Here is a 20,885-nt window from a genome sequence, read left to right as displayed (position 1 = left end):
TGCTGCCTGCAACGCTTTGCCATGGTGGGATCAGACCCCACTCTATAGCCTAACCCCAGCCCTACTCCTCAGCCCCATTCCTCAGCCCCATACCCCAGCCCTATATACAGCCCCCAGTACTGTAGCCCTGCTGGTCTACTGCAACCCCAGCTCGAGCTTAGCTTCAGCTTCAGCTTCAGCTCCAGCCCTATACCCCAGTTCTATATAAAGCCCCCGAGCTTCAGCCCCAAACCCAGCTCCATTCCCAGCTCCAGTCCCAGCCCTCCCCCAGCTCCAGCTCTGCTCCTCAGCCCTATACCCCAGCTCTATATAAAGCCCCCAGCTCCATCCCCTGCTCCAGCCCTGCTCCTCAGCCCTATACCCCAGCTCTATATAAAGCCCCAACCTCCATCCCCTGCTCCAGCCCTGCTCCTCAGCCCTATACCCCAGCTCTATATAAAGCACCCTGCTCCATCCCCAGCTCCATCTCCATTCCCAGCTCCAATCCCAGCTCCAGCTCCAGCCCTATACCCCACATCTATATAAATTCCCCAGCTCCATCCCCAGCTCCATCCCCAGCTCCAGCCCCAGCTCCATCCCCAGCTCCAGCCTTGCTCCTCAGCCCTATACCCCAGCTCTATATAAAGTCCGCAGCCCCAGCTCCATCCCCAGCTCCAGACCCAGCTCCAGCTCCAGCCCTATACCCCAGCTCTATATAAAGCCCCCAGCTTCAGCCCCAACCCCAACCCCAGCTCCAGTCCCAGCTCCAGCTCCATCCCCAGCTCCAGCCTTGCTCCTCAGCCCTATACCCCAGCTCCATATAAAGTCCCCAGCTCCATACCCAGCTCCATCTCCATCTCCCTCCCCAGCTCCAATCCCTGCTCCTGCCTGGCCTGCTGTAATGCTGATGAAGATACATCTGACTGGCCCTGCTTCTGAGCAGACCCATAGTCTCTTAACTGATAGGCCTAATCTGATATATAACAGATTACTCAACATAGTGAGGCAGTAAATATAATCATCAGAAGGGAAGGAATACTCAAATTGTCACCATATCAGGCATTTTTTACATTTCATTTTTTAAACCTTCATTTAACTAGGCAAGTCAGATAAGAACAAATTCTTATTTACAATGACAGCCTCCCGGGGAAGAGTGGGTTAACTTCCTCGTTCAGGGGCAGAACAATAGTTTCTTTTGTTTTTTTACCTTGTCAGTTCAGGGATCTGATCCAGCAACCTTACAGTTACTGGCCCAATGCTCTAACCACTAGGCTACCTGCCGCAGGAGAAACGATGATAGGATCCAGGCCCCCTGCTTGTAAATGCATTACTCGTACTGCAAGGGCTGTCACTTTCATTTACTCAGAAGCACAAGGAGGGCCTTTCGTTGCGACTTTCAAAAACGATCACAGAACAACGGAAGAAATTTGGTGAAATTGCCTGTTCCAATTTCTTTCCAAATATTTCAACTCCATTTATTTTTTTTCTTATACAATTTGGGTGTATGTTTTCTCATGGCATGGCCCTATCATACAGATGCTGTAACAAAGCAATTTAATTTAATGCCCAGCCAACCTTGAGCTACTACACTGTGTTCCCTGCACCTCTGACAAACTGTGTGTGTGCCACCCTGCTGGGCTCTTTCTGACTTTTCAAAGTTTTGCATGTTTCGTGTCCAGAGGCGGAGAGAGATCTTTTGGCTTCATTTGCATGTAAAGTGGAGCATGGTCCTCAGTGGGTGTTGAGGTGCCTCCAGACAGCCCCTCCCCAGCGGCCTGGCAGCCTGCTGCAACAGCCACCCATCAGGCCTCACTCTTCCCTATCTGCTGGGCGGGGCATGACAGCACAGCGCACAAGAGCTTGAGGTCCTGTCAATCTCTCACCTCCCAGACTGGGGTCATCTTTCAGAGAAGCGCGCTGAGATGAGGAAGCGCCCAGGCAAGGATGAACACAGAGAAAAAAAAAGAATGCCTTTCTCAGGATGCCGTAGGGCAGAGTGCAACCCAGACAGAAACTACGAACCTTGATACACGCTCTAGTCAAACTGCAACTATGTAAAGATACGGAGAGACTCGAATGCTATATTATTAGGGAGACGCATACAGAATGGTGGGACTCTAAAGCTACATTATCAGGTAGAAAAATACAGAATGTAGGAACTATAATGTTACATTATCAGGAAGATGCATACATAATGTTGGGACTCTAATGCTACATTATCAGGTAGACACATACAGAATGGTGGGATTCAAATTGTACATGATCAGGAAGACAGATACAGAATGGTAGGACTCTAATTCTACATTATCAGGAAAAACGCATTCAGAATGGTGGGACTCTAATGCTAAATTTCCTCACCATTTTGTATGTGTCTGCCTGATAATGTAGCATTAGAGGCCCACCATTAGGTCTGTGTCTGCCTGATAATGTAACAGAGTCCCACCATTGTGGGACCAGACAGCGCATAATCCTGCAGATCTATTGGCCCATTGTGGATAGGAAAACTAATTATCTGGGCCATCTATTAGAATGAGACTTTTAGCTGTCTTTTAGCCGTCTGTCGGTCTGGTGTGTTTCTTCTATTACAAAAGATGAACATACAGTGGCTTGAGAAAGTATTCACCCCGTTGGCATTTTTCCTATTTTGTTGCCTTACAACCTGGAATAAAAATAGATATTTTGGGGGGTTTATATCATTTGATTTACACAACATCCCGACCACTTTGAGGAAACAAAATATTTTTTGAAAATTGTGAAACAAAAAAGAAATAAGACAAAAAAACTGAAAACTTGAGCGTGCATAACTATTCACTCCCCCAAAGTCAATACTTTGTAGAGCCACTGGGATTTTTGCCCATTCTTCAAGGCAAAACTGCTCCACCTCCTTCAAGTTTGATGGGTTCTGCTGTTGTACAGCAATCTTTAAGTCATACCACAGATTCTCAATTGGATTGAGGTCTGGGCTTTGACTAAGCCATTCAAAGACATTTAAATGTTTCCCCTTAAACCACTCAAGTGTTGCTTTAGCAGTATGCTTAGGGTCATTGTCCTGCTGGAAGGTGAACCTCCGTCTCAGTCTCAAATCTCTGGAAGACTGAAACAGGTTTCCCTCAAGAATTTCCCTGTATTTACCACCATCCATCATTCCTTCAATTCTGACCAGTTTCCCAGTCCCTGCCGATGAAAAACATCCCCACAGCATGATGCTGCCACCACCATGCTTCACTGGGGATGGTGTTCTCAGGGTGATGAGATGTGTTGGGTTTGCACCAGACATAGCATTTTCCTTGATGGCCAAAAAGCTCAATTTTAGTCTCATCTGACCAGAGTATCTTCTTCCATATATTTGGGGAGTCTCCCACATGCCTTTTGGCAAACACCAAACATGTTTTCTATTTTTTTTTCTTTAAGCAATGGCTTTTTTTATGGCCACTCTTCCATAAAGCCCAGCTCTGTGGAGTGTACAGCTTAAAGTGGTCGTATGGACAGATACTCCAATCTCAGCTGTGGAGCTGTGCAGCTCCTTCAGGGTTTTCTTTGGTCTCTTTGTTGCCTCTCTGATTAATGCCCTCCATGCCTGGTCCGTGAGTTTTGGTGGGCAGCCCTCTCTTGGCAGGTTTGTTGTGGTGCCATATTCTTTCCATTTTTGAATAATGGATTTAATGGTGCTCCGTGGGATGTTCAAAGTTTCTGATATTTTTTTTATAACTCAACCCTGATCTGTACTTCTCCACAACTTTGTTCCTGACCTGTTTGGAGAGCTCCTTGGTCTTCATGGTGTCACTTGCTTGGTGGTGTCCCTTGCTTAGTGGTGTTGCAGACTCTGGGGCCTTTCAGAACAGGTGTAAATATACTGAGATCATGTGACAGATCAAGTGACACTTAGATTGCACACAGGTGAACTTTATTGAACTAATAATGTGACTTCTGAAGGTAATTGGTTGCACCAGATCTTATTTAGGGGCTTCATAGCAAAGGGGTGAATACATATGCACGCACCACTTTTCCGTTTTATATATTTTCTATTTTTTTTAACATATTTTTTTCATTTCACTTCACCAATTTGGACTATTTTGTGTATGTCCATTACAAATAAAAATATATTTAAATTACAGGTTGTAATGCAACAAAATAGGAAAAATGCCAAAGGGGATGAATACTTTTGCAAGGCACTGTACACTGTAGAGCAGTGTTTCCCAGCTCCAGTCCTCCAGTACCCCCAACAGACACATTTCTGTTGTAGCTCCGGACAACCACACCTGATTTAACTTGTCAACTAATCATCAAGCCCTCAATGAGTCAAATCAGGTGAGTTTGTCTGGGGCTACAACAAAAATGTGTCCTGTTGGGGGTACTGGAGGACTGGAGTACTGGAGTTGGTAAACACTGCTTTAGAGAGAGAATGGAGATTGGACTAAAAGGTAAATGCGGATGGAAGTGCTTGTGTGTTAGAGAAGCGTGAGAGAATAGGAGGGAGGCACTCTGTCTTCTCCTAGTTAATAAAGGGAGGGAAAGAGGCCGCTTGATACTGATCCACCATCCTTGTCCTCATCAGCATGGTCTCTCTCCATTCTACTACGGTGGCCATGGCTGGATGGCTACAGGACGAGTGGGACCTGCAGCCTGCAGATTGTGTTTAGATAATGGCCATCTCCAATCGTAGATAATATGGCTTCATCTTTTCTTCAAACACAGCAGCAGACAAGGTCAGGGGGAAGAGATTCCTAGATGGAGAGGAGGAGATAAGGAAGGGGCGCTTCCCAAATGATTTAGTGCTGAGATTCGCTCAGCTAACCCATCACCCTCCGTTAGCTCCCTCATCCTGCCGACCCCAGCTCTCCATCTCCCTCACTCCCTCCTTTTCTCTCTGGACCTCGCTCTGTAGCCCTCTCTATCACTAGCTCTATCCCTCCCCTCTCTATCCACCTCCCCAGCCCCATTTGGATTGAGGCAAATTGCTTGGGTTTAAAGTAGAGATATGAGACACTTTCTATTCAAGCACTGTCCACATAGCAGAAGAGCAGAGGCACCCTGCTTCAATTGTCTCGCCATACATCCCAATTGAAATCATGACTTGATCAAGTTGAAAATAAAGGCTGGGTTGTAACACAAGAGATAAAGATGGACTTGGAGGGAGAGGAGAGGAGTGGAGAGGAGTGGAGAGGAGTGCTGGTTGACTCGGAGCAGCAACGTGACAATAGATTTAAAGTCTGAAAAGCCTCCTCCCATCCCATTCTCCTATTCTATTTGATAATGCAAAGGAGAAATAAATAACCCATGAGTCATTCTAATAGACAACCCAGAGAATTAGTTTTCCTATCCACAATGGGCCAATAGATATGCAGGATTATGCGTCGTCTGGTCCAACAGTCAGTTCCTGTGCCAAACTTTTACTAGCGCTCCTGACACATCTCTATCCCTGTAGAGAGGACAGCTCTCTGGGGAGAGGGAGGCAGGAAGGAGGGAGAGGGAGGGAGGCAGGGGGGTGTACGAGCGTCTCTAAACCCACTAATGGGCCGTAATGCCTGCAGAAGCACGTAACCGAGACACCTTTGCGACTCCTCATGACAGATAATTGCTGATGTCTTGTATGTGATAAATGTCTCCATTCCATGGGGGCAGAAGTCTCGGCGCAAGCGCCCGTCCCACTACTAACCAATCTGCAGCTAGGGCCCTGGTGGGAATACTGTCTACCTGGTTGGGCTGGCCTCCCTCTATCTGCTCTGACTGAGACACACATGCATGCACACGCATGTGAACACACACACACACACAGAGTGAGGGAGAGATGAATCCCTTTCCTACCCAGGGCTGTCTGTTTTCCTTTAAGTCGAGGCTTTCATAGTAAATCTAATTTCATTGTCAGTCGAGGCTACGCTTTACCTGCCTGCCCTGTCTGATGACTTCCTGTTGCCATTAACGCTCGATATCTCTGTTGGGTCCTGGCCTGTTGTCGTGCTCGCATTTCATTCAGCGCCACGCCGTGTCCTATATCCTGTCTGTCTTCCCCAACACAAAGTTCCTGTGACAGACTGGCTAGCTAGAGAACAGAACTGGGCTGGCTGGCATAGAGAGCCCTCTGTATTTCATTCACTCGGTCTGTATTTTTCCTCTTTCTCCCCCTCTCCTCTCCGGGTAGAGAAAGAGTAGTAATTGATATCGGTGGCCCATCCATCCTCCCTCCCTTAAACCAGAGATCCAATTTATCTCTGTGAATATGCCGATTGGCTCCCGCCCAGGTCTTGTCCGTCAGACTTTGCCTGTTTTTAGATGGTCGTTAATTAAAGATCTAAATAGGAGAGCGAGTGTGTGTCAGGGAACAAGGAAATGGGCCGGCTGATTCACACATCTTGACCACGTAAATCACCAAACTGGCTCAGTCTGGGTCTAATCTTACCCTGGCTGGCTGTGGTGTAACTCAGAAGGCTGGGATACATATAATGCATCTGACCCTCACAATGTAGACGCACACTGGGTCAATTAGATGTAATTATGCCACATGTAAATCTGTAACTGGCTTAATCTGCATTAACCCCGATAATGTTACAAATGGCTTTGGAATGATCTAGTCAATCACACTGTCAATCTGGCTAGGGTCAAGCTGGCGGGTGGCTCTTCAGCTCTATGTAAAAACTTTTAAACTTTAAAACCTTAACTCTGTTTTGTGATTTGGTGTTAAAGGCCTAAACCCCAAATCACTGATAATTTATAAACATGTCTGACTACTAACTACACTCTCTCCTCTGTCCATTTTATATGCTGTCAAAATAACAAATCTGAGTTGTACGATTGACCTGGCAGTACAAAGTGGATGGGTTTGACTGTCCTGGTGTTGACTGTAAAAGCCTATACAGGACCTCTGAACTGTGGCTGTGTGGGGGTGAGGAGGGGGAAGAGGAAGGATATGGAGGTGCATGGAAGGGGGGGGTTGACTCCCAGTGGCTCTCATCTGTAACCAGGCTGAGCTGTCACTCTGAGGACAGTGAGGAGGAATAGATCCCCACCCAGCCTCTCCTCCTCCGGCTCCTCACTCGACTTTGAATCACTCAGGGTGACAGTGAACCTGACACAGCCCCTCTCTCTGTTGGTCCGGCCGGCACAGATGGGAAGTCAATAGAGGCGAGTGACCTATATTAACGGCTACTCTGCAAACTCCCAGTGTGTCCCTACTGAGAGAAGAATATTAAGGTGTGCGGAGGAGTGGAGGGGTGGAGGGGTGGAGGAGTGGAGGGGTAGAGGAGTGGAGGGGTGGAGGGAGGGGTGAACGGAGGGAGGGAGGGAGTAGGAGTGAAAAGAGGGAAGGGACAACCAGGAGAAGGTTAATTACCTCCTCGTCCTTCGCTGTCGGCTGGCTTCACCTGGATGGGCCGGTTCATCTGCAGAGAGAGGAGAAAACACCTGGGTTAGTGTGGCCACCTGAGGACATCCACTACAACCACTACCAGGAGGAAAGGGGGAGAGAGTGGCGTTCATGGGCCTGTAGTTCTTCTCCTGAGTCACTGGAGCATCAGATAAACAAAACAAAGTGCTCTGCTCTGTTCTTTTCTAGTAAAGAAGAAGAGGAGAATGTGTGAGCTTTGAGTTTGATGCCAGCATGCCTAATTAATCCAGGGCCTTGGCCTCCGGAGATGCCTGGTTCCCCCTCACAGTTCAGCAGAATTAGCACTTTTCAATGACAGAGTCACACTGGTTGTCAGATGGCATGAGGAGATGAATGCCATTACATCACCCACTATCACCCCACAGAGAGAGGTCTTCTCTGGCTGCCCTGAGCTTCCTGTCTCCTCCCTACTTCCCTCTGTCCCTTACAGCCATGCCTTGCCCAGCTCTATACACATCCTCTCTCCCTCTCTCCCTCTCTCCCTCCCTCCCCTCATTCCCTCTCTCTTTTCCACCCCTACCCTTCTATGCCTTGCCCTGCCCTGCCCAGCTCTGCACACTCCACCCATCTCCACTTCTTACCTCCCCAACCACTACCACCGCCACCCCTCCCCTCAGGACCAGATCCAAGCATCGTGACCAGTATGCTGCTGCTCTGCTCTGGTCAGCCAAGCCCACCCCAGACACACTGGCTTTTGAAAGCCACACACAAAAACACGTCCAAGAAACACAGAAAGTACTGTAAAAAGGTTAGAAGTGCAAATCAATAAACAACCTCTGAAGATACAGTCCAGAGACGAAAAAGCTTAGCAGCGCCAAGCCCAACATTAGAAGGGCTTTTAAAAATGCCCGCTGTGAATAAAAACTCCCATGGCTCTCTTTGCCCCCTGAACACAGTTCCATCTCTCTCAGGAGTATGACACGTAAAAAAAAAATACGTTTCAAAGCCTTTGACTGTATAAAACAAGACAAATATCTTCCTATTCCCCTGGATGAATAGTGTGGGGGTAAAGGTCAGTGTAGAGAGGCTCTGTGCTTAGTGAGGGCAGCCTTCCATGAGTGGTGTATTGGCTGTGTCTCCTGGAGCCTGCAGTAGACCCTGGGCACTGGGCCTGTCTCTCCTACATAGGGCATGAGGACAGGACCAGTGTGTTTGTCACTGAGCAGCACAGTGCAGGGCTGCCCACTCCCATCAGTCAGGTTCACTATGGCTGAAAGGCTTAGGGCCGTGGTACACTTGACAGCAGTTGACATGAGTCCAGACGTCATGAGTCAAATATAGCCAAGAGACTAAACGACGTGGAGGGATGTATGCATCTATCGTCACACTCCTAGTTCCACATGTATATACACCAGAATGCACCAAAATACACCAGAATACACCGTGGCGCTGGACCAAAGGGTAACGCTACACATCCCACACCCACACAAACCTTCACACAGACATGCTAATGTCAACACTTACAGGCCATGAGTTGGAGATAACACAGATCTATTGTTGTCTTATCCCACAGCTGGCTGTAACACTATGACTATGAGAATACTAACTCATTAGAGAAACAGATGGGTTGTCACTGGATCCCATGCATATCTCATATAAACCATTCAGTATAGTGCTGTTTGAGGGATACTGTACTGTGAGTGGTGGAACTGGGCATTGTCTGAATGGGAGCACAGATTACTAATTGTGGTTAGAGCCTGGAGGGTTTAAGATAAAGTGACTGGGGGCTGTGGCGGTCAGATGGGGGACTTGGGGAGTTCCAGATGTTGTGTCTAGAAGCCTTTCGTTTTCTCTGCTGGTTTGTTTGGAGTGAAGGAGGAGGGTGGTGGAGAACCCCAACACTCTTGGATGGATGGAGTGGTAGTGTTAGGGAGAGGTGGAGGATGGAGTGGTGGTGTTAGGGAGAGGTGGATGATGGAGTGGTGGTGTTAGGGAGAGGTGGATGATGGAATGATGGTGTTACGGAGAGGTGGAGGACAGAGTGGTGGTGTTAGGGAAGTTAGATGATGGAGTGGTGGTGTTAGGGAGAGTTAGATGACGGAGTGGTGGTGTTAGGGAGAGGTGGAGGATGGAATGATGGTGTTAGGGAGAGGTGGAGGATGGAGTGGTGGTGTTAGGGAGAGGTGGATGATGGAGTGGTGGTGTTAGGGAGAGGTGGAGGACAGAGTGGTGGTGTTAGGGAGAGGTGGATGATGGAGTGGTGGTGTTAGGGAGAGGTGGAGGACAGAGTGGTGGTGTTAGGGAGATAGAGGATGGAGTGGTGGTGTTAGAGAAGTTAGATGATGGAGTGGTGGTGTTAGGGAGAGGTGGAGGACAGAGTGGTGGTGTTAGGGAGATAGATGATGGAGTGGTGGTGTTAGAGAAGTTAGAGGATGGAGTGGTGGTGTTAGGGAGTTAGATGATGGAGTGGTGGTGTTAGGGAGATAGATGATGGAGTGGTGGTGTTAGGGAGATAGAGGATGGAGTGGTAGTGTTAGGGAGAGATATGATGGAGTGGTGGTGTTAGGGAGATAGAGGATGGAGTGGTGGTGTTAAAGAAGTTAGATGATGGAGTGGCGGTGTTGGGGATATAGAGGATGGAGTGGTGGTGTTAGAGAAGTTAGATGATGGAGTGGTGGTGTTAGGGAGATAGATGATGGAGTGGTGGTGTTAGGGAGAGGTGGAGGACAGAGTGGTGGTGTTAGGGAGATAGAGGATGGAGTGGTGGTGTTAAAGAAGTTAGATGATGGAGTGGCGGTGTTGGGGATATAGAGGATGGAGTGGTGGTGTTAGAGAAGTTAGATAATGGAGTGGTGGTGTTAGGGGGATAGATGATGGAGTGGTGGTGTTAGGGAGTTAGATGATGGAGTGGTGGTGTTAGGGAGATAGATGATGGAGTGGTGGTGTTAGGGAGATAGAGGATGGAGTAGTGGTGTTAAAGAAGTTAGATGATGGAGTGGCGGTGTTGGGGATATAGAGGATGTAGTGGTGGTGTTAGAGAAGTTAGATGATGGAGTGGTGGTGTTAGGGAGATAGAGGATGGAGTGGTGATGTTAGGGAGTTAGATGATGGAGTGGCGGTGTTAGGGAGATAGAGGATGGAGTGGTGGTGTTAGAGAAGTTAGATGATGGAGTGGTGGTGTTAGGGAGAGGTGGAGGACAGAGTGGTGGTGTTAGGGAGATAGAGGATGGAGTGGTGGTGTTAAAGAAGTTAGATGATGGAGTGGCGGTGTTAGGGAGATAGAGGATGGAGTGGTGATGTTAGGGAGTTAGATGATGGAACGGCGGTGTTAGGGAGATAGAGGATGGAGTGGTGGTGTTAGAGAAGTTAGATGATGGAGTGGTGGTGTTAGGGAGAGGTGGAGGACAGAGTGGTGGTGTTAGGGAGATAGAGGATGGAGTGGTGGTGTTAGAGAAGTTAGAGGATGGAGTGGTGGTGTTAGGGGGATAGATGATGGAGTGGTGGTGTTAGGGAGTTAGATGATGGAGTGGTGGTGTTAGGGAGATAGATGATGGAGTGGTGGTGTTAGGGAGATAGAGGATGGAGTGGTGGTGTTAAAGAAGTTAGATGATGGAGTGGCGGTGTTGGGGATATAGAGGATGTAGTGGTGGTGTTAGAGAAGTTAGATGATGGAGTGGTGGTGTTAGGGAGATAGAGGATGGAGTGGTGATGTTAGGGAGTTAGATGATGGAGTGGCGGTGTTAGGGAGATAGAGGATGGAGTGGTGGTGTTAGAGAAGTTAGATGATGGAGTGGTGGTGTTAGGGAGAGGTGGAGGACAGAGTGGTGGTGTTAGGGAGATAGAGGATGGAGTGGTGGTGTTAGAGAAGTTAGAGGATGGCGTGGTGGTGTTAGGGAGATAGAGGATGGAGTGGTGGTGTTAGAGAAGTTAGATGATGGAGTGGCGGTGTTGGGGATATAGAGGATGGAGTGGTGGTGTTAGAGAAGTTAGATGATGGAGTGGTGGTGTTAGGGAGATAGATGATGAAGTGGTGGTGTTAGGGAGTTAGATGATGGAGTGGTGGTGTTGGGGATATAGAGGATGGAGTGGTGGTGTTAGAGAAGTTAGATGATGGAGTGGCGGTGTTAGGAGGATAGAAGATGGAGTGGTGGTGTTAGAGAAGTTAGATGATGGAGTGGTGGTGTTGGGGATATAGAGGATGGAGTGGTGGTGTTAGAGAAGTTAGATGATGGAGTGGTGGTGTTAGGGTGATAGATGATGGAGTGGTGGTGTTAGGGAGTTAGATGATGGAGTGGTGGTGTTAGGGAGAGGTGGAGGACAGAGTGGTGGTGTTAGGGAGATAGAGGATGGAGTGGTGGTGTTAGAGAAGTTAGAGGATGGCGTGGTGGTGTTAGGGAGATAGATGATGGAGTGGTGGTGTTAGAAGTGTTAGAGGATGGAGTGGTGGTGTTAGGGAGATAGATGATGGAGTGGTGGTGTTAGAGAGGTTAGATGATGGAGTGGTGGTGTTAGGGAGATAGATGATGGAGTGGTGGTGTTAGGGAGATAGATGATGGAGTGGTGGTGTTAGAGAAGTTAGATGATGGAGTGGTGGTGTTAGAGAAGTTAGATGATGGAGTGTAGTGTTAGGGAGATAAAGGATGGAGTGGTGGTGTTAGAGAAGTTAGATGATGGAGTGGTGGTGTTTGAGAAGTTAGAGGATGGAGTGGTGGTGTTAGAGAAGTTAGATGATGGAGTGGTGGTGTTAGGGAGATAGATGATGAAGTGGTGGTGTTAGGGAGTTAGATGATGGAGTGGCGGTGTTGGGGATATAGAGGATGGAGTGGTGGTGTTAGAGAAGTTAGATGATGGAGTGGCGGTGTTAGGGATTTAGAGGATGGAGTGGTGGTGTTAGAGAAGTTAGATGATGGAGTGGCGGTGTTAGGGAGATAGATGATGGAGTGGTGGTGTTAGGGAGTTAGATGATGGAGTGGGGGTGTTAGAGAAGTTAGATGATGGAGTGGTGGTGTTAGAGAAGTTAGATGATGGATTGGTGGTGTTAGGGAGATAGATGATGAAGTGGTGGTGTTAGGGAGTTAGATGATGGAGTGGTGGTGTTAGGGAGTTAGATGATGGAGTGGTGGTGTTAGAGAAGTTAGATGATGGAGTGGTGGTGTTAGAGAAGTTAGATGATGGAGTGGTGGTGTTAGGGAGATAGAGGATGGAGTGGTGGTGTTAGAGAAGTTAGATGATGGAGTGGCGGTGTTAGGGAGATAGAGGATGGAGTGGTGGTGTTAGAGAAGTTAGATGATGGAGTGGCGGTGTTGGGGATATAGAGGATGGAGTGGTGGTGTTAGAGAAGTTAGATGATGGAGTGGTGGTGTTAGGGAGATAGATGATGGAGTGGTGGTGTTAGGGAGTTAGATGATGGAGTGGTGGTGTTAGAGAAGTTAGATGATGGAGTGGTGGTGTTAGAGAAGTTAGATGATGGATTGGTGGTGTTAGGGAGATAGATGATGAAGTGGTGGTGTTAGGGAGTTAGATGATGGAGTGGTGGTGTTAGGGAGTTAGATGATGGAGTGGTGGTGTTAAAGAAGTTAGATGATGGAGTGGTGGTGTTAGAGAAGTTAGATGATGGAGTGGTGGTGTTAGAGAAGTTAGATGATGGAGTGGTGGTGTTAGAGAAGTTAGATGATGGAGTGGTGGTGTTAGAGAAGTTAGAGGATGGAGTGGTGGTGTTAGAGAAGTTAGATGATGGAGTGGCGGTGTTGGGGATATAGAGGATGGAGTGGTGGTGTTAGAGAAGTTAGATGATGGAGTGGTGGTGTTAGGGAGTTAGATGATGGAGTGGTGGTGTTAGAGAAGTTAGATGATGGAGTGGTGGTGTTAGGGAGATAGAGGATGGAGTGGTGGTGTTAGAGAAGTTAGATGATGGAGTGGTGGTGTTAGAGAAGTTAGATGATGGAGTGGTGGTGTTAGAGAAGTTAGATGATGGAGTTGTGGTGTTAGGGAGAGTTAGAGGATGGAGTGGTGGTGTTAGAGAAGTTAGATGATGGAGTGGCGGTGTTGGGGATATAGAGGATGGAGTGGTGGTGTTAGAGAAGTTAGATGATGGAGTGGTGGTGTTAGGGAGATAGATGATGGAGTGGTGGTGTTAGGGAGTTAGATGATGGAGTGGTGGTGTTAGAGAAGTTAGATGATGGAGTGGTGGTGTTAGAGAAGTTAGATGATGGATTGGTGGTGTTAGGGAGATAGATGATGAAGTGGTGGTGTTAGGGAGTTAGATGATGGAGTGGTGGTGTTAGGGAGTTAGATGATGGAGTGGTGGTGTTAGAGAAGTTAGATGATGGAGTGGTGGTGTTAGAGAAGTTAGATGATGGAGTGGTGGTGTTAGGGAGATAGAGGATGGAGTGGTGGTGTTAGAGAAGTTAGATGATGGAGTGGTGGTGTTAGAGAAGTTAGAGGATGGAGTGGTGGTGTTAGAGAAGTTAGATGATGGAGTGGTGGTGTTAGGGAGATAGATGATGAAGTGGTGGTGTTAGGGAGTTAGATGATGGAGTGGCGGTGTTGGGGATATAGAGGATGGAGTGGTGGTGTTAGAGAAGTTAGAGGATGGAGTGGCGGTGTTAGGGAGATAGAGGATGGAGTGGTGGTGTTAGAGAAGTTAGATGATGGAGTGGCGGTGTTGGGGATATAGAGGATGGAGTGGTGGTGTTAGAGAAGTTAGATGATGGAGTGGTGGTGTTAGGGAGATAGATGATGGAGTGGTGGTGTTAGGGAGTTAGATGATGGAGTGGTGGTGTTAGAGAAGTTAGATGATGGAGTGGTGGTGTTAGAGAAGTTAGATGATGGAGTGGTGGTGTTAGGGAGATAGAGGATGGAGTGGTGGTGTTAGAGAAGTTAGATGATGGAGTGGTGGTGTTAGAGAAGTTAGATGATGGAGTGGTGGTGTTAGGGAGAGTTAGAGGATGGAGTGGTGGTGTTAGAGAAGTTAGATGATGGAGTGGTGGTGTTAGAGAAGTTAGATGATGGAGTGGTGGTGTTAGGGAGACAGAGGATGGAGTGGTGGTGTTATGGATAGTTAAGGTGGGTTGAGGTCCTGGGGTCCCTGCCCAGTGATCAGTCAGTCTCCTGGCCCTAGACTGCAGCGATTGGTCATGAGGCTCCACAGCTCCGTAGACGGGAACCATTAGTAGCCTCTGAGCTGCTGCGGCAACAGCAGTCATTAGTGGGCCGGCCTCACAGAGGAGTACACTAGGGGTTGCTAGGCAACCAGGCAGAAGAGGGCAGCAGGCAGCCTGTTGGTCTGCTCTGGACTGGGCTGTTATCCAGTGAATTGGCATTCCTTTCTGTCTTTCTCCTCCATGACTCTTTCTCTAAGTTTGCCGGAGAGGTTATAGATATTTTTTTTTTTTCATAACATGTCCCACTTTTATGAAACTTTCCAGAACGAGGCCACACCCTAACTTCAGACCAAACAACCCCAACCACATCTTAGACAAAACAGTAGCAACATATTCAATAGCTGTTCACAATTTCACAAGGAAAACACTCATTTGTCTTATTCTCCAGTATGTCACATACAGTTGAACATACAGACTCCTACAGTATACTCTCTCTCTCTCTCTCTCTCTCTCTCTCTCTCTCTCTCTCTCTCTCACACACACACACACACACACACATACTTGCCCAACCATGCTGTTCACTCCTACAATCCTGTTTGTCTCTGTCTCTGTCTTCTCCCTCTCTCATGCACACACACACACACACACACACACACACACACACACACACACACACACACACACACACACACACACACACACACACACACACACACACACACACACACACACACACGTCTCTGGGCTCAATAACAGTAGGTGGCTTAGGTGACATTTTAATCCCTTATTACTGAGTAGCAGGATTAGCGGGCAGATCAAGGCAGAGTTAATTATATGAATTCTGGGAGACGGAAGACGAAGCAGCAGCAGCAGCAGCCTGCTCTCCCCTTGGGCTTGGACACACACACCCAGACACACACAGACACCAAGGAAGACACATGACATGCTATCTATCTGCTTGACTGGCAGCTATGTCTTCTACGATACTCCCAGAGAAATAGAAGGGCTGTATAAGCAAGATAAAACATATGCTACGTATCCATAGGTACTACTGGGACAAATGCAATATTTCACCTCACCCACAGGTACTGCCTGAACGCAAAATGAACTTCCTATATGCTGTAGTGTGAAGATGGAATACCAGTCTTTTTTTCATCCTGCAGATGTGCAGCAGCCGGAGCTGAAAATAGTTCAGCACACCCCCCTTCCTTTATCTCTCTGGCCCTTTGACCTCCAAAACCAATATGCTTCCCACCACAGCCTCTTAATGGGTTGATCAATGCTGACAAATAGGCAGCTCACGCTGTCTTGCCTGGGAACTCAGCTCACAGCCCTGGCTGGGCTCACACATGCCACCTCCATTTTCTTTGTTTTCCCTCTCTGTCGTTCTTTTTTCCTCTCTCTGTCTCTCTCCCTCCATCTTTCGCTTTCCCACCTCTTCCTCTACCTCGCTCTCTCTTTATCTCTCTCTCGGTCTTTCTCTCCAGGGGCTGATCCATATTTCTCATTCCGTTATAATAAAGAACATTTTGCTCCAGTCACGGAGGGAGGAAAACCAACAATGTGGAAGAAACAACCTGTTTACATTTACCAGGGAGCTGTGTGTGTGCGTGCATGTGTTTGAAAATGGCGCAGTGGAGAGAGAGAGAGAAAGAGTGAGGACACCATTGGCCTTTGACCACATTTACTTCCCTGTAAATACCATTGCCCACAAGCCAGGCCATGATACAACACTTTCCTTACTCTTTCTCTATAGGCAAAATAAGCATACTTTTAATCAAAGTGAATACTCTTTAAAATCTGAATCTTATTAATATTAGTTTTGAGTTTAATATGACAGCTATGACTTATCTCACAGAGCCTGAGTAGTTTTTGCATAAAGTATTTAGTTAAAACCTCTAAAAGTACATCTCATCCCTTAGGCCAGGCCCCTGGTTTTTGACCCAATACCTCTTCCTTATACAAGTGTAGTTTGATTTGGACTACCACTGCATTCTTCTGTTCAACACTGTCATATTCTGGCTCCTCCATCAGAACATTCACTGAAGCTGTTGAAGCCATTTACAGCCTATTAAGCTCAAATAAAGATGACTACTGGGCGCGCCAGAGAGAAATAGCCAGTGGTATTGTAGTGGACAGCAAAGGCTAACAGGCTAACACACTGCAAACAGCCCATCTATTCTGAGGCTTCCTTCCACCAAACCCCACCCATCACTCCCATTACCCACTGCTCCTCACATGTCGGAGTGTTCCGCTGGGAAGAGAAAAGAGGGAACACACACAGGGGAACGAGCCGAGTGCGGAGTAGCTCTCCTCTCTCAAATTAGCCTGTGTGTCCGCAGCCAGCCAGCCAGCCAGCTCCCTCTCCCTGTGTGAGGCTGGGGAGTCAGGAGAGGTTGGGCCTGTCGACATGTGGGTTTGAGGGTTAGTAATCACACACTGGCTGTCTGCTGGAACAGCACATGAAGGAGAACTCTGTCTGCCTTCACATGAGGAAGAGGGACACTGACAGCTTGACAGGGAGTGGAGAGGTGGGACCTATTTTTAGCTATCAGCCAGAGCTCCTATTTCAAGCAAATAACTTTGGTTGTAGCCAGAGTGTATTCCCTGGTGTGATCCTGTAGTGTAGGGGAGGAGGACATGTTTGTGTTTTTGTTTTTGTGTCTCTTTAAATTTAGTCCTCCCATGCTCCCTGATTACCTAGCAATTGATTCCCCCTGGATGGGGAGAGTAGTTGGCGTTCGTTTTTTGCAGTGTGAAACTGGCACTCACTCCACACCGCTATCACTTCCTGGTCCTCTGAGGGCCCGGCTGAACAGAATTTCTGAACGGAGCGAGAAAGAAAGTAGCATTTATAATAGCTCTCCTCTCCTTTCTCTATTTTTACCCTGGGCCCAGCAGGTCTCGGTTGTGAGGTGGGACAGAGTCAGACAGTGAGGGCTTGGGATGAGGAATCTGGCCGTCAGTTTATCTTCTGCTTCATAAAGCCCCCGTTCTCCCTGGCTGCAGATAGAGCGGCCACAGCACTACATTACATTTATGGCCCTTTTTTTATCCAGGGGTGGAGGGCGGAGAGAGCTGGGTGTGAGGCAGGGAGGGGAGGAGGGAGCTGGGGGTGATGCAGGGAGGGGAGGAGGGAGCTGGGGGTGATGCAGGGAGGGGCGGAGGGAGGAGTGGGGTGAAGATTCGACACAGTGAGACAAGACTAACAAATTAGTCAAAGTGACAGGAGGCTTTATGAGGCTCGCTCGGTACAGCAGCGTTCCTCTCTCTGCCAGGGATATGAAGGGAAGGGGGAGATGAAAGAGGGAGAGGAGGACCAGGAAGACGGGGAGCAGGCTCTGCAGGCAGCCCACTGCTCCAGGTATCGGGGACAGGCCCTAGAGTAGACTAGACACAGTCAGTTCCACCTGTGTGTACTCTGCTTCCTATAGAGCCCCCGCTGGCCCAGACAGACGGAGCAGCTCAGCAGTGGGGGAGCTCTAGTTCTCTGAGAACAGACAGAGCCAGTCAGCAGTCTACTACTAGTGCATAAACAGTAGCTACAGGGATTTTTCTGCATCGAAAAACAGTGTTTTGTCCATCCCAAAATGTATATAAAAAACATTTTAAAATAAAACAAAATATATACTGTATATACACTGAGTATACTAAACACCTTCCTAATATTGACTTGTAACCCTAACCCTAACCCCCCTTTTCCCTCAGAACAGCCTCAATTGGTCAGGGATGCCCATGTTGACTCCAACGCTTCCCACAGTTGTGTCAAGTTGGCTGGATGTCCTTTAGTTGTTGGACCATTCTTGAAACACACGGGAAACTGTTGAGCGTGAAAAACCCAGCAGTGTTGCAGTTCTTGACACACTCAAACCAGTGCACCTGGTACCTACTACCATACCCTGTTCAAAGGAACTTAAATCTTTTGTTGTGCCCATTCACCCTCTGAATGACACACACACACAATCCATGTCTCAATTATCTCAAGGCTTAAAAATCCTTCTTTACCCTGTCTACTCCCCTTCATCAACACTGATTGAAGTGGATTTAACAGGTGACATCAATAAGGGATCATAGCTTTCACTTGCATTCACCTGGTCAGTTTATGTCAGGTGTTCCTAATGTTTTGTACACTCAGTATATATACACAGTGCATCCGGAAACTATTCAGACCCCTTGACTTTATGCACATTTTGTTACGTTACAGCCTTATTCAAAAATGTATTAAATAAATGTTTTTCCTCATCAATCTACACCTACTGTAATACCTCATAATGACAAAGCGAAAACAGGTTTTTAGAAACAATATTCTCTGGTCTGATGAAACCAAGATTAAACTCTTTGGCCTGAATGCCAAGCGGAAACCTGGCACCATCCTTACAGATATGCATGGTGGTGGCAGCATCATGCTGTGGGGACTGGGAGACTCGTCAAAATCGAGGGAAAAGTGAACGGAGCAAAGTACAGAGAGATCCTTGATAAAAACCAGCTCCAGAATGCTCAGACTGGGGCGGAGGTTCACCTTCCAACAGGACAACAACCCTAAGCACACAACCAAGACTACGCAGGAGTGGCTTCGGAACAAGTCTCTGAATGTCCTTGAGTGGCCCAGCCAGATCCCGGACTTGAACCCGATCGAACATCTCCGAAGAAACCTAAAAATAGCTGTGCAGCGACGCTCCCCATCCAACCTGACAGAGCTTGAGAGGATCTGCAGAGAAGAATGGGAGAAACTCCCCAAATACCAGTGTACCAAGCTTGTAGCTTCATACCCAAGAAGACTTGAGGCTGTAACCATTGCCAAAGGTGCTTCAACAAAGTAATGAGTAAAGGGTCTGAATACTGTATGTAGGAAGGCAGAGGCCCACATGGGACGGTATAGGCCCACCCACTTGGGAGGCATTATTACAGACAGAAATACTCTTCAGTTTTGTCAGCTGTCTGAGTGGCTGGTCTCAGACAATCCCGCAGGTGAAGAAGTCGGAAGTGGAGGTCCTGGGATCGCGTGGTTACACGTGGTCTGCGGTTGTGAGGCCAGTTGAACGTACTGCCAAATTCTCTAAAACAACGTTGGAGGCGGCTTACATTCCTGCAGTCCGTATGCCAATTGCACGCTCCTTCAACTTGAGACAACTGTAGCATTGTGTTGTGTGACAAAACTGCACATTTTAGAGTGGCCTTTATTGTCACCAGCACAAGGTGCACCTGTGTAATGACCATGCTGTTTAATCAGTTTCTTGATATGCCACTCCTGTCAGGTGGATTGATTATCTTGGCAAAGGAGAATATAGGTCTATTACTGAACTCAGCTCACACTCTAATAGGCCTACTACTGAACTCAGCTCACACTCTAATAGACCTACTACTGAACTCAGCTCACACTCTAATAGGTCTACTACTGAACTCAGCTCACACTCTAATAGACCTACTACTGAACTCAGCTCACACTCTAATAGACCTACTACTGAACTCAGCTCACACTCTAATTGACCTACTACTGAACTCAGCTCACACTCTAATAGACCTACTACTGAACTCAGCTCACACTCTAATAGACCTACTATTGAAATCACCTCACAGTCTAACGCACAGCTAGACCTATTACTGAAATCAGCTCACAGTCTAACGCACAGCTAGACCTACTATTGAAATTAGCTCACAGTCCAACACACAGCTAGACCTACTACTGAAATCAGCTCACAGTCTAACACACAGCTAGACCTACTACTGAAATCAGCTCACAGTCTAACACACAGCTAGACCTACTATTGAAATCACCTCACAGTCTAACACACAGCTAGACCTACTATTGAAATCACCTCACAGTCTAACACACAGCTAGACCTACTATTGAAATCACCTCACAGTCTAACACACAGCTAGACCTATGACTGAAATCAGCTCACAGTCTAACACACAGCTAGACCTACTATTGAAATCACCTCACAGTCTAACACACAGCTAGACCTACTATTGAAATCACCTCACAGTCTAACACACAGCTAGACCTATGACTGAAATCACCTCACAGTCTAACACACAGCTAGACCTACTACTGAACCAGTTAATAAGGGAACCAATATCATGTATTCATCTATCACAGAGGGAGCCAGGTGAAAAAGAAGACAGAGTGGATAAGAGGATAAAGAGAAGAGGGAGAATAATAAGAGGGAGTAATGATGCAGCTGTCAGATTTATGACTGTCTGTGTCCTCTTCTCCTCTCTCCCATCATACCTGGTGACTTTCCACCAAGGCTCCGGCTGATGCACCCTGACACTGATGAGAAGAGTCACCTGTGAGTTACCACGGAGCAGAGAGCAGGAGGAGGCCACAGGGGGCAGGCGAGGCAGGGTAGATGGCTGCCTGGAGGCACTGACAGACAGGGGAGAGGGAACCAGCATGGGTCCCAGTCCCACCATGCCTCCATATACACTAGCCATAGATAAAATATTAGACAAGTAACACTAAACCACTCATCAAACAC

General features: G+C 47.6%; 1 protein-coding gene across 28 annotated transcripts in view; it reads right to left on the bottom strand.

The window, feature by feature from the left end:
• LOC106562123 (CUGBP Elav-like family member 4) overlaps nucleotides 1–20,885 on the bottom strand; it is a 175,254-nt gene that overhangs the window by 45,747 nt on the left and 108,622 nt on the right. For all 28 annotated transcript variants that reach the window (XM_014126736.2, XM_014126742.2, XM_014126741.2 and 25 more), the window contains exon 3: nucleotides 7,307–7,355. In XM_014126736.2, coding sequence (XP_013982211.1) covers nucleotides 7,307–7,355 — 49 coding nt within the window. The remainder of the gene's footprint in view (nucleotides 1–7,306; nucleotides 7,356–20,885) is intronic.

This window comes from Salmo salar, chromosome ssa11, assembly GCF_905237065.1.
Source record: "Salmo salar chromosome ssa11, Ssal_v3.1, whole genome shotgun sequence".
Taxonomy (NCBI): domain Eukaryota; kingdom Metazoa; phylum Chordata; class Actinopteri; order Salmoniformes; family Salmonidae; genus Salmo; species Salmo salar.
This window is presented reverse-complemented; position numbering and strand designations above follow the sequence as displayed.